At 45.0% G+C, this 16,867-nt stretch overlaps 2 protein-coding genes and 2 long non-coding RNA genes across 4 annotated transcripts; 1 reads left to right on the forward strand and 3 right to left on the reverse strand.

Annotated features, from left to right (window-relative positions):
- Positions 1–707: 707 nt before the first annotated feature.
- Positions 708–1,044, forward strand: LOC124205411. The gene is made up of 3 exons (XR_006879308.1): positions 708–747; positions 804–899; positions 963–1,044. It is a non-coding gene; the product is annotated as an uncharacterized LOC124205411 (long non-coding RNA).
- Positions 1,045–2,768: 1,724 nt separating this feature from the next.
- Positions 2,769–4,440, reverse strand: LOC124204417. The gene is made up of 2 exons (XR_006878869.1): positions 3,404–4,440; positions 2,769–3,335 (listed from the first exon to the last, which is right to left on the reverse strand). It is a non-coding gene; the product is annotated as an uncharacterized LOC124204417 (long non-coding RNA).
- A 70-nt stretch (positions 4,441–4,510) lies between these two features.
- On the reverse strand, positions 4,511–6,324 carry LOC124204394. The gene is made up of 2 exons (XM_046601449.1): positions 6,113–6,324; positions 4,511–6,025 (listed from the first exon to the last, which is right to left on the reverse strand). Exon 2 carries the CDS (start codon positions 5,975–5,977, stop codon positions 5,303–5,305), a length of 675 nt encoding a protein of 224 aa, XP_046457405.1. The 5' UTR covers positions 5,978–6,025; positions 6,113–6,324; the 3' UTR covers positions 4,511–5,302.
- Positions 6,325–14,321: 7,997 nt separating this feature from the next.
- On the reverse strand, positions 14,322–15,323 carry LOC124205984. The gene has a single exon (XM_046603589.1). It carries the CDS (start codon positions 15,321–15,323, stop codon positions 14,322–14,324), a length of 1,002 nt encoding a protein of 333 aa, XP_046459545.1.
- Positions 15,324–16,867: the final 1,544 nt, after the last annotated feature.

Genomic DNA, 16,867 nt, shown 5'->3' on the forward strand with positions numbered 1-16,867 from the left:
TGAGTTCCAAGGCGGACGCAGTCCCAACAGAAGCAATTTAGACTTTGATCCCGAACGAAATTGGTCAGAAACTGTTAAATAATCTTTCAATGTCTCCACCGGGCACGCGAGGGAAACGGGCTGCATTTTCTTTAGCGTGATGACCTGCAATGGCGAATTTCGCTAAGTCTTTCTTGGTTTTGACAAGCTAAAGTTCGTTTGTCCTTCTTCCGTCACGATTGAATCTCTGTCGATATTGGCCAACTCCAATACTCTGCGCAAAGACGATAGCGCCAGCAGAATGACCAGCTTCTTTGACAGGTCCGGAAAAGATAAGCCACTGTTAGGGCCCAAAGAGATTAAATAGTCCACCACTGTACTAACATCCCAAAAACCTGAATATTTTGGGACTGGCGGTTTCTTTTTATAGGCTTCACTCATCAGCTTAACAATAAGCGGATGCTTGCCAATGTCGTAACCATCAATCTTGCCAAACGTTGAGAACAGCATGGAACGGGCAACATTTATGGTCCTAGATCTCATATTGTTGTTATTTGAATTACACGTTTGTTGTTACGTTAAAACGTGAAACTTGTCAAGTGTTTGGTTCCTAATTGTACTAGTCGGCCCAGTATTAATGCGGAGATTAAGTTCTTACAATTTCCCAAAAAACTTGAAAAAAGAAAAGTGTGGTTCAAGGAATTAGGCCTTGACAGCTGTAATTTCCATCCAGAAAGACGCCTACATGTCTGCGAGAAACATTTCGAGGTAACTATTTCTAAATGAAGACTGAGTACAATTTTGTCAATCATGTGTATCTTTAGTTAGAAAATGATTTGAAAGATTACGACAAATTTCAAAATGGTATTGGCTACATGAAACTCAAACCTGATGTAGTACTCATCGCAATATCCCAGAAGGTAAGAAATATTTAATGTTGTAATGAACAAGTCACAAGTTTTCTGTAATCTATTTATTGATAGCTATTACTACAGAAGACAAATATCAAACTGGGTCGACCAATATGAATTACAATCCATGTCTGGTGAATCAGACCAAGGAGGTAACACATTGAAATGATTATGCATTAATGAATACAGTCTTAACTGTCATTGAAATTCATTGGTAGAATGACTGTCAGTAGCATGTCCAGTGGATATGGTAGTCTCACTAGCGAATCAAGATTATCTTGCAATTTGGAATGTGAAAATCTGTCAGATCCCATTGATGATGGTATTTCAGTTAGAATGGAATTTCTGTTACACCTTCGATGATTTAACATTTGTAAATAATGCAGGGGCAAGAGAATCAAGTTTAAATAACGAAAATTTTGGACTTCAAGAAAATAGAAATATTCCTGACATTTTTTTACATAAAGCAACACAGACAGATCGTATGCGACCAGTGCATGGTTTACTATGGAAGAAAGCGACAAAAACGTAATATGCAAGAAAGCCTTTGTAAGAAGCAAAGCAGTGCAACACAATCCAATTGGCTGGGATATGAAAGATGCAGCAAGTAGTCCGTGGAAGGTTACGCCACAAAAAGAAAACAGTCCAATTCCTTAACAAACATCCACGCCACACTCATGGCACGTAACATCTACTCCAATAAGTGAGAAAAGAAAGGCATACAAAATGGAAGGTGGTCGTTTGGATACGTTTCCTTCATATTCTGAAGGGAGGATGAAAAGGAAGTGTACAAGGTCACTGAAATTTCAAGACACTTCGGACACCGAAAATCACCAAAATTTGTGTGAAACATCAAGCTCAACTATTGGCAGTGACCTATCCTGGCGAGAAACCAGTACTTCAACCAACGCGTCCATACTTTGTACCTCGGATTTCAAACGGAAAAGTCTCATGCGCGTCCGACAGCTGATTGAAAGTAATCTGAAAACCTATCTAGGCATTGACGGTGACTGGCTTTCTGTTATTTCCCTACTCACTTCAAAGTTCAAAGTAAGAGGTAGTCTAACTTCATTGGATATTGCTTGCCTAGTCATAAGGAAAATTCGCTTGAATGAAACCTTTGCTGTCCTTGGACATGAATTTGGAATTTCTCTTAGTCAAGCATCCAGATATTTCAAGTGCTTCTTGCCTTTTTTCGCGAATCACATGAAAGAACTAATTGCTTGGCCAAGTAAGGAAGCAATCCACAGAGCAATGCCTATTGGATTTCGAAAATCATTTAAGAAAGTAATGGCGATTGGCGATTGTTTAGAAATCAGCATCCAAAAGCCAAGTGACGCTTTCGAGCAGGCGTTAACTTGGTCTGATTACAAAAAAGCTAACGCAATCAACTATTATGTAGCTATCTCCCGAAATGGGTTGTTCATGTTCTGTTCTACTGGTTATGGAGGAAGAGGAACTGACGAATTAATTGTCTCTCATTGTGGTTTCTTAAATAAACTGGAAAAAGGTATGCACATCATGGTCGACAGGGGATTCAAGAAAATAGAAAGTATGGTTTTGGCAAAAGGTTGCGAAATTGTTCGTCCACCTAGTGTGTCCGATGGTAAGCAGCTTTCAAAAGAACAAGTGATAACTGGTAGGAAAATCGCCGGTGCACGAATTCATGTCGAGAGAGCCATTCGTCGAATTAGAGAATTTAAATTTCTTGCTTCACATGCTGGTATTCAACATTCCTTGATTCAATGTGCTGATGACGCTATTTCTATTGTGTGTGGACTCACCAACCTTCAAAGTTGTTTAACTAGATGTTGAACGTGGTATTGTCATTTCGCTAAATGTTGTTTCGTGTGCTTATTGATTTTCTGCATACTGATCTGATACAATACAGGTGTACTTCCAAAATCACATTTTTTTTATTCAAGAACAAAATTTCCAATAGCACTTTTCCAAAAATTGAGAGCTTTCACCATTAATGCTGTAATGTACTTTGGTTCATAATCGATAGGCAAAATTTTGACTTGTTTGTTTTTTTCGAATTCAGGACTGGCAACACAAAAAAAGGATTTTTTTCTACCGGACATGTGCATTTGCAACTGGACTTGGGCATTACATTTATGAGTTATTTTGCCAGATCTATCTATTAAATGGAAATAAGACTTGTCGTTGGAAGGGCATTTGATTTCTAACGTGTAATCAACAGTAATGGCATCTAGCGACGCACTGAAGATTGGGTATTTAGGGTGTGACATGATACCACAACGTAGAAAAGACATTTTAAGCTTTTGTGACACAACTTCAAGCACTTGTGACTCTAATCTTGTTCCTCTCGACATAGCTGCAGTCTCTCTCAATTTTGCGCCATGCATTATGTCCACTAATGATCCATTTACAGTTTTGCAGTGAGAAATAGCATACAAGTTGGATGCTGTTATACGAAGATACCTGTTTAGTTGAAAAAAATTGTATAAAGCACACTGATAAAATAGTGGTAAAATTAAAGTTTGAATTACCTTAACCTGTTCCATAGAACACTATCTTTTTGTTCGGTTGTCAACTGTGAAGTTTAAATAAACTGATACAATATCTATGCAATTAACTGAGGACATTTATTTAAACTACTCCAAGTATGTCATACAATTTCTGTCTTACTATCTACTTACAGTCTGTTCGGGAGAGAGATTAAAGTAAGAGTGGAGATAAGAGCACTTTGACATAAGTCACCATGAAGAAGAGAGTAGACCAAACAGTCAAGAGAGGAGGTTGCCCTCTTGACTGCTAGATGGCGTAGTTTGCTATTCTTACACTTTCCCTCAAACACACATACATATGAAACAAGAAGTAGTATAAACGGGATAAGGGATTTTTAAAAAATCTTTCCCTCAAACATGACATTAGAATGGAGAGGATATGTGAGGAAAAATGAAGACAACCGATTATGACATGATTAACGAGTTTGCCATTATACACTTTCCCTCAAACACGGTATCAAAAAATAGACAAGGAGAAGGATTCGGAGACGAGAAAGAAAAAATTGCACAGCAAGATAGTGAAAAAAAAACGTTATTACTTTTTACCTACACCAATCTTTTCTCTGTTTTTCTCAAACGAAGTCCTTGGGAGGGGCTTGGTAAAGATATCGGCCAATTGGTTCTCAGATTTCACAAACAATACCTCGATGAGTCCGTCTTCGTCCATTTTGCGAACAAAATGATAACGGTTGTCAACATGTTTTGTCCGTGGATGGAATTCCGGGTTGCGAACTAGTCGCACAGCACTGATTGTCGCAGAAGAGCGGGACTTTGTAGTTAGTTCCAGTGAAGTCGTTGTGTAGGGTTCTCAGCCACACAGCTGTTTTTGTCGCTTCACTGGCCGACACGTATTCCACCTCGGTGGTGGTAGCGCAACACATTTATGTTTCTTACTGCTCCAGGCCACTGGCCCTCCATGAAAGAAGAAGATATTTACAGAGGTGGATGTCCGGTCATTGATATCGCCAGCAAAATCCGCGTCGCAGTATCCCATAATGACGTTCTCTTCATCGCCGCCAAGCAAATCAATCAAGTTTACAAAGATTTGTTCTACGGCTTCCCAGTGTGAATTTGATTGAAAGTCCGGATTTTGACAGTGTTTCACTACTTGTCCAACAGCATAAGAGATATGTCTGGTCTGGTGTAGATTGCAAGATAGAGAAGGGCTCCTACCGCCTCTCCATACGGGAAATTGAACGAGTCTGATGCAAGCATGCACCGTTTCAGCCTTTTGGATGGGTCAGCAGGGATGAACTTAGGAGACAAATTTCCCATACAAAATCGGTCGATCAATTTCACTATCATGTGCTGCTGGCTTAGGTGGATTTTCTTGTTGATTAGGTCTCTCGTAATATCCGTGCCTAGAAAACGAGTGGGGGGAACAGATCGTCCTTAAAATTGCTCAAACAGCACAAGCTTGACAAGTGCATCCAGGGCTTCCGTTGTAGTTGCTGCCATAAACAGATCATCGACATGGGCAATTACAATTAAAATGAAAATTTGATCTCTGAGCACGTTGACACACTTATCTGCATTAGATTTCACCAAGTGCTTGCCTTTGTGTGAGAAGGTTCCAAGAACTCGGTCCAGCAGTTGATACCAAAGGCGGGGCGCTTGTTTAAGACCGTCAATTGATTTTTGCAGCTCGCATACCCATGATTCATTCCCTTTTTTAAGGAAGCCCTGAAGATGTTTCATGAAGATTTTCTTGTCCAGTTCTGAATATAAGAACGCCGTTTTGATGTCGATTTGTTTGGCATACAAACCGCGGGACGCAACCTCAGCGAGTATTGCTTTGACAGCTTCTTGATGAGCGACAGGAGAGAACACTTTGTCGTAGTCACGGCCAAATTTTTGACGGCAACCAATAGCTACAAGACGTCAATTGTATCTCTCCGGCACACCTTCGTAACCTGGTTTAATTTTCCCAATCCATTTGCAGTTGATAGCAGTGTATCCGGGAGGCAGTTTTTCGACTAGCTTCCAGGTGTTGTTTTTCTCCAGAGAGTCAAATTCCTCTTTGAATGCCGCCATCCACTTTTCAGGACAATCCGACGCTACTGCTTTATCATAACTCTGAGGATCAAATGGCTCGGCAACGAGAGCTAATTCGTTTGTACGAAACTCATCGAGAAGCACCATATCCGCTTTATCTGCCAGACCTCTTTTGTACTCATTGTACCTCGCAGTATATTGAGGTGCTCTGCTTGATCGACCAACGCTCCATCTGCCAAGTATCAGTGGCTCCTCCCCAGGTAGACTTTGGATTAGCTCGACAGGATTCACGGCAGGTGGTGCAGGAATATGTTCAGGTGACACTGGCAATTGATCATCGACTTCTATTGGTCCAGCTTCAGAATTCACGTCGTGGTCAGCTTCTTGAAAAACACCAGACGGGCTATGACTCAGTACCCAGTCATCAATCAATCCATTTTCAGATAATTCTTCGACCGTTACGAACGATATTTGGTCATCAGTGTCGTCTTCTTCGCTGCCGTCCTGGTCTTTGTTCGGCTCAATGACACCGATTTCACGGTTGATCGTGATTGGTGCCATGGCAGGAGCATTGACTTGGTTTGGTAGGGGATTTTCGATCTCGTCATCCTGTATAACACCCAAAGAGAGAGACGGAGGAGAAAGAAAAAAATTCTAAGAAAAGATTTTAAAATTAAATGGATATCAGAAAGTTACCAGTCCGAGTATCGAGATACAATGTGAAACGGTTCAAAGTTTTGTGGAAACATGTTGGTTTGGTTTGTTTTTTGACTCTGGAACATCAGTGATGAGGAGCGTTTCGTCGAAACGGACACTAGGACTTGTGGTATACTTCCGTGTTGTCGGGTTACATAGAGTCCATCTTTTTTTACCATCTCCATAACCGACAAACCAGCATGCTTTCGATTTTGGGTTCAGACTTTTTTAAGTAGATCAGGTGTGTGGGGATAGGCTCGGCAGCCGATCACTCGCAAATTACTCAGATCCGGTTTGGTGCCGAAGAACAGTTTGTATGGCGTTTTTGTGGAGATGGAAGAGATGACACGGTTGAGAACGTACACCACGCCGATCAAAAAATCTCCCCACATCTCCAGCACAGACCTAGGAGCTTGTTCATACATGTTGGTGATTTTGTTTGAGCGTGTATTGATTATGCTTCGGACTGCCTCCATCCCGGTCCTGTTCATGCTTTCCGCACACCATTCTGTTGTGGGGTGTATCTGCATGATGTTTGATGGACAATGCCAAGTTCTTCCAGTCTAGTCTTCAAATACTTGCTGCCGAGTTCAGTGCCTTGATCACTTCTCACAATTTTCACTTTGTTACCAGTCGAGGTTTCAACGAAGGCAATGAAGTTAAGAAGATGGCCAGCACTGACGTCCATCCAGAGTAGTCGTCTTTGAAGGTTGTGTAGCATATTTCACCTCTTGAGGTGGGAATAGAGACAAAGCCAACGTCCGTGTGAATGATACCGCCAGCTTCTGTCGCTCTGGTTCTACCAGGTGGAAATGGAGAACGCATCATCTTCCCAAGTGCGCATCCTTCACATACACAGTCGGTTTTGCATTTCCTAGTTGAGACATCAAATCCTTTGACAGCTCCAATTCGGTTTTGTCTTATGATGGTTTGGTCGTTGAGATGGACGAGACGGAGATGTGCAAGGCGAAGAGAAATTTCACCATGGGCAGCAGCATTAGCTGTTTCTTCTTTGTGATCAATGAGCTTTGGAACAATTTTCAAATGATAAAGGGAATTTCCCTGCTTTTGACCGACCATTATTCCAGTACCGTCCTTTGTAAACTCCACGTCGTCACCGCTAAAGTTAACATTAATACCCATGTCGGCCGCACGACCGATCGAGTAAAGGTTTACACCCAATTCAGGGACGTAGAGAACTTCTTTTAATTCGCCCTCCAAGACTTTTCCATTGACGTAGGAGTGAATCGGAACAGTCCCAATGCCGGCTGCATGAAGAATTGTGTTGCCAACACCATTCACCGTCCACGAGCCCGGAGGTATATCACGAAGATTTTCAAAATAAGACCGGTTGCTCATCATGTGATGAGTGGTGCCAGAGTCAGCGTAGATGTACTTGGGTCGCCGTACTAGATGACACAGTGATGTCAAGCCGGCGAAGGTTTTCTTGTCCAATTCAGGGTCAAAGTCGCGATTCTTGTTGTGAGTGATACCGCGAGCCTCCTTCTGGTCAGCCTGTTTCTTGTCTGGACAGTTGTTGTTTCTGTGACCAGGCATGCCACATGACCAGCAGACCCCACGATTGGACTGACTCGAGTTGCCGGCTCTGTTGCCATCACGATAGTCTTTTCCATTATTGCCACTGCCTCTGCCGCCACCACGATAGTTGGGATTGAAGTTCGATGCTTTGCCTCGATAATTAGAATTTCGATATTCATTCCGTACATTTTGATCTGGCGATTGAACAGAAAAAATCGCTCATAAGACATTAGTATCCACAGAATATTTTCTAATCAGGCTTTGTTACCTCTACTGTTGTTGTTCGACCGCGTTGCCAAAGCATTTTCAGCCGCGGACTTCAGTCTAAGCGGGTGTGTGGCAAAGAAAGCCACATCTTGGGGACTTATAGTCCCATTACTTCTGTCATTCAGCTTTCTTTCCTCTTCCGATAGTTTGGCTGTGAGATTAGCCATGGTCTGATCAGCCACTGGTATACCACCCCACATTGTCTCGAACACAACATAACTTGGGGGTAGAGTTTGGATGATTTTGGACACGATCATATCGACAGTCTGTGGCTGTCCCACACCTCTAAGCTCCTCTACCATCTGTCTGAAGACATTGACATGGGTAGTGACCTTATGGTCTTTTGGGAAAAAAGAATTTTATTTTATTTTTTTAATTAACAACCATCATTTTTGAAATGTTTCACCTGGATTCATGTTGTAGCTGTGGAATTTACCGAGAAGTGATCGGACATTAGATGCTGCAACGTCAGCAAACTCAGCCAGTAGCCTTTGCCACATTTCCTGGGCAGTAACAGATCCTTCGATAGAGCTCTGGTAGGTCGGCTCGATGTTGTAATAGATCAATTGTTGGGCTTGCAGATCTTTGGTCACCCAAGTTTCAATCTCAGCTTGATTAGTGACTGGAGCTACCCCCTCCACTGTTGGACCCAGAACCTGTAGACAGGATAGATTTCAGATTAATTTGCCTTTTTTTCTCTTAAAAAAGTAAATTTAGAATAGGATGCTGAATTGATTTCCAACTGCACAAAGTGCCTAACCATTGCTTTTGCTTAATCACAAGTCACAAACAAAAAGAATTGTCTGTGCACAGTTAGATCAACATGTGCTTTACGATCAGTTTTCCTCATTCACATAAGTGACCTGAGACTTGCATTCTGACTGCACAGATGAATGAACATGTGCCTTACAATCAGTTTTGCTCATTCACATAAGTGACCTGAGACTTGCATTCTGACTGCACAGATGAATTAACATGTGCCTTACAATCAGTTTTGCTCATTCACATGAGACTTGTATTCTGACTGCACAGATGAATTAACATGTGCCTTACAATCAGTTTTTGCTCCTTCACATTAGTGACCTGAGACTTGCATTCTGACTGCACGGTTGAAATTAACACGTACCTTACAATCAGTTTTTAAATTCGGAGCTGCACAGACTTAGTTAGACTGGCCACATGAGCATGGTTCGACTGGCCACACTGGAAACACAAAGTTTGATATTTAACACGAGAGCACTTTTTGTTACCTACTGAGGCTTGGGTTCAGTGCCTAAGACAATGTTCTCTAGTCTCAGCACCTTAAGCTTGAGCATGATGGGCCATCATGCCATCATTGATGGCATAGCGAAATTGTGGAAAGTTGATTCCGTTGAAACGAGCAAACTCTCGTCTTTCGGTAGTGGATTCGTTAGACATACTTTAAGTTACGTAACCCTAGGCCCATAACCTGTGAAGTTTAAATAAACTGATACAATATATATGCAATTAACTGAGGTCTGTTCGGGAGAGAGATTAAAGTAAGAGTGGATGGAGATAAGAGCACTTTGACATAAGTCACCATGAAGAAGAGAGTAGACCAAACAGTCAAGAGAGAAGGTTGCCCTCTTGACTGCTAGATGGCGTAGTTTGCTATTCTTACATCAACTGAGCGGCTTTATCACACACTGATTCAGTCATCTTCAATGAGCAGAAATTTTAAAATGTGTCGATGCTTTTTTATGTTGGGTGTTCTTTCTTAAAGTCTCTTGACAAGCAGTGTAAATCAATGCAATCAAATTCATAGATTGGGAGGTATATCATGGCAAGTTCAGGAATCACTAACAGTTTCTGGCTCTTTATTTTAGAATCCATGTGATCAACGACTTCCTTAAAAAAAGATCCGTGAATGGATGTTGTGGTATTAACTTCATTCCTTTTTTTGTGTATTCTTTTGTTTTTTGTTTTACTCAAAGTTTCTTTTGTTTTCTTCTTCCATTTTGTTTTCTTTTTTAAGTCTCGTTCCTTAGATCCAATTTTCTTGGCTAAAATGAACTTAATAGTAGTTCCCACTTTCGATAGTTTGGATTTCTTCCAGTAGCATTCCTTTTCAGTTGGAGTTTTATCTTCACTACGCCTATGCATCGAACCCAACAGAGCTAGCTGATGTTTGCAGCCTCCCAATGCTGCAATGCAATCATAACACACGATACTATTTCACCTTTGAGAATGTTCACTACTAGTTCCACTTGATAGCCTTTGGAGGTAACTTTGTGTTCAGGTGCAACACAGCATCTGACGGTGTGTATGTGTGCTTCCCTTTTCACCTGTACGTAGCTATAGCTGATTCTCCATATGATTTTCTGCCATTACGAATGGCTTTAACATTAGAGATTTCTGGGGAGATAAAATTGGAGTCTTTACCTATGAAAACACAAAGAGAAATTAATATGTTCACTTCCGGCAGATTATCACTAGTGGCTTTTTCAAAGCCTACTAATAACTTGTGAGCCATTGTATATAAAATAACAAGAAATACACACATAACAACAATCTGAGACAGCCAGAAAATTTCACGTTTTTGTGAAAAAAACGTCTGCTACATTTATCCCATTTTAAGGACCACCCACCAAAAATGGCGCATGTCCGTTTTAAAGAGGGAGGAGCCACTTCGTGAGATCAACCACTTGGCCCGAAAGGCCGCTGCTTTAGAGCGGTCCCCTGACAATCTCCAAGTGATCAGCAGAAGCGATCCCGCTAGTGGATGCTGTTTGCCCGCCGGGCCCAACAATAACTCGGAAGAGCGAGAGCCGGCTCGCACGACAATTCGAGCAGAGACGGAAACCATGGCTGAGCTGGCCAATATGGCGTCACCAACGTCAGATCCACCCGCTCCATCATTATCTTTATCAGACACCTCTGAACTAGTCAAAATGGCGGAAACGCGTAGGCCCCCCGACCCGCCCAGCTGATGCTGAACGCATCCCCTGCCAAAGCGCCCAGCTAGTGGCCCCAACTGACGAACTGTTCCAGTTGCCTGTTCCGTGCGGAAGCTAAAAGATTTTCCTTTGGGCTCCAGTGAGCTCTTAGGAGTCCGAATGTTGCTGGATTGAGCTTCCAGTCGCTTGAGTCCAGAGGCGCACGAGACAGCCGATCTGCAATGACATTTTGGGCCCCGGGAAGATAGACCGCATTAACAGAAATAGTACGTGGCTCACACCACGCTACGATTTCGGAACTTATCCGGCAGAGTTCTTCCGACTTCGAGCCTCCAGATTTGTTCACGTAGTGAACCGCCGTGCTGTTTTCCAGCATCAACCTCACTGAAACACGATATGCAAAACTCGTGAATGATTTCAGGGCGAACAGGGCTGCTAATAGCTCCAGTTCATTTATGTGGCGGGATCTGCTGCGATCTGTTTATGGCCCTTTGGCCGCGACTCCGTTCAAAACTGCACCCCACCCTGATAGGGACGCGTCGGAAAAAATCACGAGATCCGGTTCTACCGTTGAAAGTGGGCGCCCATTGGAACTTTCCACGTTGGATTCCCACCATACTAAATCGGAAATTGACTCTTCATCCAAGCGGATTTTAGTCGATAGATCTCCGCCTGTACGCGCCGACTCTTTCAAAAATTTACGCTGGATGCATCGGTAGTGCCCTTGGGCAAAGGGATCCCTGAATGGCCCATGCCAGATTCCCTAAAATTTTTGCTACTTCTCTCAGCGAGACGGACGTAGCGACCCCTGCCTCTCAGCAGATCTTCTCAATTTGTAGTACCTTGCGGGGTAAGAGGGAGAGAGAGAGCGAGTCTACAATAAGGCCCAAAAATTCTCGTTGTTGGGCGGCCACGCCCAGAGATTTTCTCTGTCGATAAAAAACCCGCATTTTTCTAGCAAGTCTACAGTCAGGAGAAAATCGCGCTCTGCCCCCTCTTTAGACTGATTCAGAATCAGAAAATCGTCTAAGTAGACTATTATTCTAATCCCTTTCCTTCTTAGAAAAGCCACAAGCTTATACAAAAGAAACATAAAGGGGTTAGAATTTTACCCACTTAAATAGGTTTTTATTTTGGTCACTGATCGGTACTGTTTTTATTTTAACCTGAATTGGAGCGAAGCCCACTAATCTCACTCTTATCAGTAAACTTGAAAACTCACTAAGACTAGCGGTTTCAAAATTTTTGAAAACGACCAGTGGGCGGACAAGAGCCCGAAACAAAGGCAAGTAAATTGAAAAAGTGACCCGTTCCAGAAAAATTGTAAGAATTTTGCATGATAAGGGTGAATGGGAATGGTAAGGTAAGCATCCTGAAGATCTATCTTCGTAAAAAAATTGCCTTTCCTTACCATTCCCCTCAGCACGCTGACGCCCTCCATTTTAAAGTGTAGATGCTCTAAGAATTTATTGAGTGATTTTAAATTTATAATGGGCCTAAAACCCCTCGAGCATTTAGGGATGACGAAAATTCCGCTCACGAAGCAGCTACTTTCGAATGGGATTTTTTCAATAGCGCCTTTAGACAGAAGGGACGTCACCTCGGCGTCACAGATCACCTTCATCTTTGAGCTAAGGAACATGTTAATTCCGGGGCAGATTTGGAACGGTACATCGATAAAAGGAATTTTCAATCCCGTGGAGATCGCTTCCTAAACCCAAACATCGGCCGTTAAAGATTGCCAAAGGGACGCGAACTTGTGGACTCTTCCGCCGACCCTGACACCGAAAATCGGCGTCGGCAAAACAATTGGAGAGACGGATAAATTCGGAGAGACTAACCTTGAACCACGGTTGGAAGAACCAGGCTTGGAGCCACGCTTATTAAAGTTGCCGTGAAGAGTGAATCCCTATCCTGCTCTACCGCTTTTCGAGCCACGTGAGCCGCTGGATCTACTGTGGTGGCCCGAGGACGTGGATGGACGTCCCCCTGGTTGGCCCAAAGCCTTCATCTTCTGGTCGTCTGATGCATCTCTCACCATACTCTTGAGGAATGTCCAGCCGAACAGCAACCCGCAGTCCCTCGGTTTAAAGCGGCCCAGTTCAGACAGCAAGGCCTCGAGGCATGGGTCTGTCAGGCGCAGCACATTTTCTCTCCTCTACACGGTGATGCTGTGAAACGAGTGGCCCCACAACTGCAGGGCTGATTCGGCCGCCGTGACGAAAAGAGGGTTTGAGGTGGCCGGATTCGTTGCCGCTTCGGTCATGTCACTACCCCACAGATACAGGGGCGGCTTGGCGATGTCCAGAATCTTGTATTTAGAGGCCACCGGGGCCTTCTTCTTCGCTTCCGCCTTGCTTGCTTCCCCTCCTCTCACTTCTTTGTGCCTTTGTGCCATAGACGGGTCCAACTTAGGGACTTGCACGTCAAAAGAATTTTTACCGAATGATGGGACAAAATTCTCCCGTAGTTGCTTGGCCTCCGCCGGCTTCTGGGCTGCCGTCATCAGCTCTTTGGAACGCTCCGCGTTCAGATGAAAATTTTGAGGCAGCGTGGGCTCTTGTTCTTTGGGTGGCAGAACATTTTCGGCTTCTAAAATAACTTCTTGATCTGGGAGATTTGGTTCGGGCAGAGTAGGTTCTCGGTGCCGAGCCGTGGAACGGTTGTCTGCTGAACGGTTGCTGCCACGTGATGAACTGCGGCTCCTGTTGCGGCTGCGCGTGCTCTCTCTGCCCGCAGAATTCTCTCGACCACTCGTGACTGAACGGCTACGAGAGCGGCTGCGCCTCCTGCTTCTCTCACGGAGCCTGCCTCGACGGTCTGCATCGCGCCTTTCTTCGTCAGTCCGGGAATAGCTGCGTAGGCGACGACGATATACATCTCGATTGGAATCGGAACTCGACGAGAATGATGAAGGTCTTGACAAACTTGAAGAACTTGGCGAACTTGGTGCTGCTGGAGGTGCCATGTTGTCGCTTTGAAAGCTGAAAAAGGTCTGAAGGGGCGTATGCCTTAATGGCCTGAGGTGACATCATTCTTTTGTTTCTTTTTCGTTCTTTGAAAAATCAGCTGGGAAATACAAGTGGAATGAAGTGAAATAAATGGGATGAGAGTAACAGATGTATTCTCGTCTGTGTACCAAGACCAACTGCCGTCTCTAAGCTGCAAGGGGAGGGGAGAGACATTGCCAAGTCATTCCATGTCTTTTTCTCCAAGGAGCAAATCACGAAACAGACAAACAAACAATGAAGTACCAAGAGATGATCAGGGGAGGGAAACGAAAACCAAAAAAAAAACATGAAAGAACACAAAATTAGACGACGGCCGAATGGGAAGTGATGGAAAGAGAAAGGTACAATAAGAAACAAAAAACTGAAAGGACGAATAATGAGAAAAAGCGACTAATGAGTAAGTGACTAATGAACACGAAATGAAGGAATGAAACAATATTCCGTTAAGAACACTAGTCCACCAGCGTATGGAAATTACGGTTTCTTGGCCGCGAGACGCGTCGAGCGACGAGGACCGGCCGGTGATGTGTCAGCGGGAGCCGCGGGAACAGGAGGAGCTGCTGTCGTCGGAGAAGAAGATGAAACCGGAGGACGGACACCATTAGGCGCCGGAGACGGGCTATGAGGTACGGACGTAGGGGAATGCAAGCGAAGAAGACGACGATTACGACGGAATAGCCGACCAGCGGGGGTCTTTACCAAATAGTCCCTGAATGCGTCAACTTCCACGATGACTCCCGGAGTTTTCCAGCGTTTGGAATCGTGATGCTGAATGACGACGTGATCACCGACGTGAAGGGCGGGAAGTGGGCGTGTGGTGTGGTTGTAATGGAGGGTACGAAGTTCTCTGGCGCGGAGTGCGCGTTTTTCGAGAATTCCGGCAGCCTTCTGCCACTCAGGCGCAAACGAACGACGATGTGCAGGGATGAGGTCACGAGAGGGCCGGTTAAAGACCACCTGAGAAGGGGATGCGCCTCCGGCAATGGGAGCATTACGGAAGAGGAGGAGGCCTTTCCCAAACTTGTCCAGGTCAAAGGAACCTGAGGTCCAGGATCCTGCAATGAGTTTTTTCATTGATTTTACGGCAGCTTCCGCATAACCGTTAGACTTGGGATGATGAGGAGAAGACCGGCCGTGAGAGATGTCCCATTCTCGCAGGAAAGTTAGGTACTCATCCGACTTGAACTGTGGGCCACCGTCGGACCAAAGCTTGACAGGAGCGCCTGCTCCGCAAGTGAAGAAGGAGCGGAGGGCGTCGGTGATTCGGCGTGTAGATGTGTTGGTGTCTGGAAAGGGGTACACCTGGGGCCAACCACTGAACTGGTCGGCAACAATCCAAAAATCGCGACCGCGAAAAGTGCCAAGGTCGGCAAAGATAAATTCGAACGGACGGGATGCCGGCTTGTGTGGAAGAAGGGGCTCCGACGGGTTGGAAGGGAGACGCTCGGAGCAAGAGGGGCAGGATTTGACGGCCATGACAATATCATTGTCAATTGAAGGCCAATACACTGGCGGCGTGCGCGTTGGCGAATTTTTGTTGCGCCCTGGTGCATCAGGAGGAGCCGACGTAGAATTTCCGGGCGTTAAGACGCCGGAAGGACGACACGAGGACCGACGAGGATGATGTCATTGTCGACGTAAAGTTGGCTGCGGACCTGCCAAAATGGGCGTAGCTCCAGGGGAAGGTTGCATTTATCATTTGGGAAGCCCTGGAGAATGGTGCGACGGAGAGAAATCATTACAGGATCGACGGCAGGCGCTGCAGACACCGATGACAATAAAATATCCGGATTGGCGGAGCTGGATCCTTCCATAACGTCCATCAGATGAACGCGCTCGGAAGCTGAACGGGGGCCTTCCGCGATCTCGTCCGTTGGAGAAGGTTGATCAACGGGGGAGCGGGATAATGCGTCGGCCATGACATTTTGTTTTCCCGGTACCCACGACGCGGTGAACGAATAACGCTGCATTGAAAGGCGGAGGCGCAGAATCCGGGGGCCAGTTTATCTAGAAAATAGTCGTTTAGAATGGGAATGAGGGGTCGGTGGTCCGTAAGGAGGTGAAACGACGGTAGGCCCTCAAGAAATTGCCGGCATTTTCGCATAGCCCATGCTGCAGCCAAACACTCCAGCTCTATCATGGCGTAGCGGGATTCGGCGTCGGACAGGAACCAGGATCCAGCTTGAACGACAATCCAACTGCCATCAGTCTGCTGCTGACGGAGGATGAACCCTAATCCAATGAGCCGAGACGCATCAACATGAAGGGACGTCGGTCGAGCGGGGTTGTAAAATGCCAACTTGAATATGGAGGTAGAGGACAAGGCAGCTCTGGCAGCTTAAAAATCCGTGTCGTGCTGCGGAGTCCATTCCCAAACGAATTCTTTGCGTAATAGGGGAGACAACGGACGGAGCAGGGATGCCAGGTCGTCCGAAAAGTTCCCGACCTGTTGACAGAGGCCGTGGAAGGCCCGCATTTCGGACACGCAGGTTGGCTTCGGGAACTCATGAATGGCCTTGAGCAGATCAGGGTTGGGTTGAAATCCACTTTCACCGACGACGTAGCCGCCGAACAATACGGACGGTTGAGCAAACACAATTTTCTTGACGTTGATAGCAATTTGATGATCCGCTGCGAGATGAAATAGACGCCTCACCAAGCTGACATGCTCGGCCCAAGTGGCGAAAAAAACCAGGACGTCTTCGACTACGCGCCGGCAGTTCGGGAAATCATCAAAAACATCAGCTAGACGCTGACCGTAGTCGTCACCAGCGAGAGAAACACCAAAAGGGAGGCGGAGATATTTGTAGCGGCCAAATGGAGTGGAAATGGTCGTCATGAGGCTGGATTCGTCGTCAAGTTCCACTTGGTGGTATCCTTTAAGAGCGTCAATTACCGTGAAAAATTTCATCCCTGGGGGAATTGTGCGGACCGCTTGAAAAGGAGTCGGTGCCTCGAAAATTGGCCGAATGATGCACCGGTTGAGAGACGTGAAATCGCCGCAAATCCTTATTTCGTCG

This window comes from Daphnia pulex, chromosome 10 (assembly GCF_021134715.1).
Source record: "Daphnia pulex isolate KAP4 chromosome 10, ASM2113471v1".
Lineage (NCBI taxonomy): Eukaryota > Metazoa > Arthropoda > Branchiopoda > Diplostraca > Daphniidae > Daphnia > Daphnia pulex.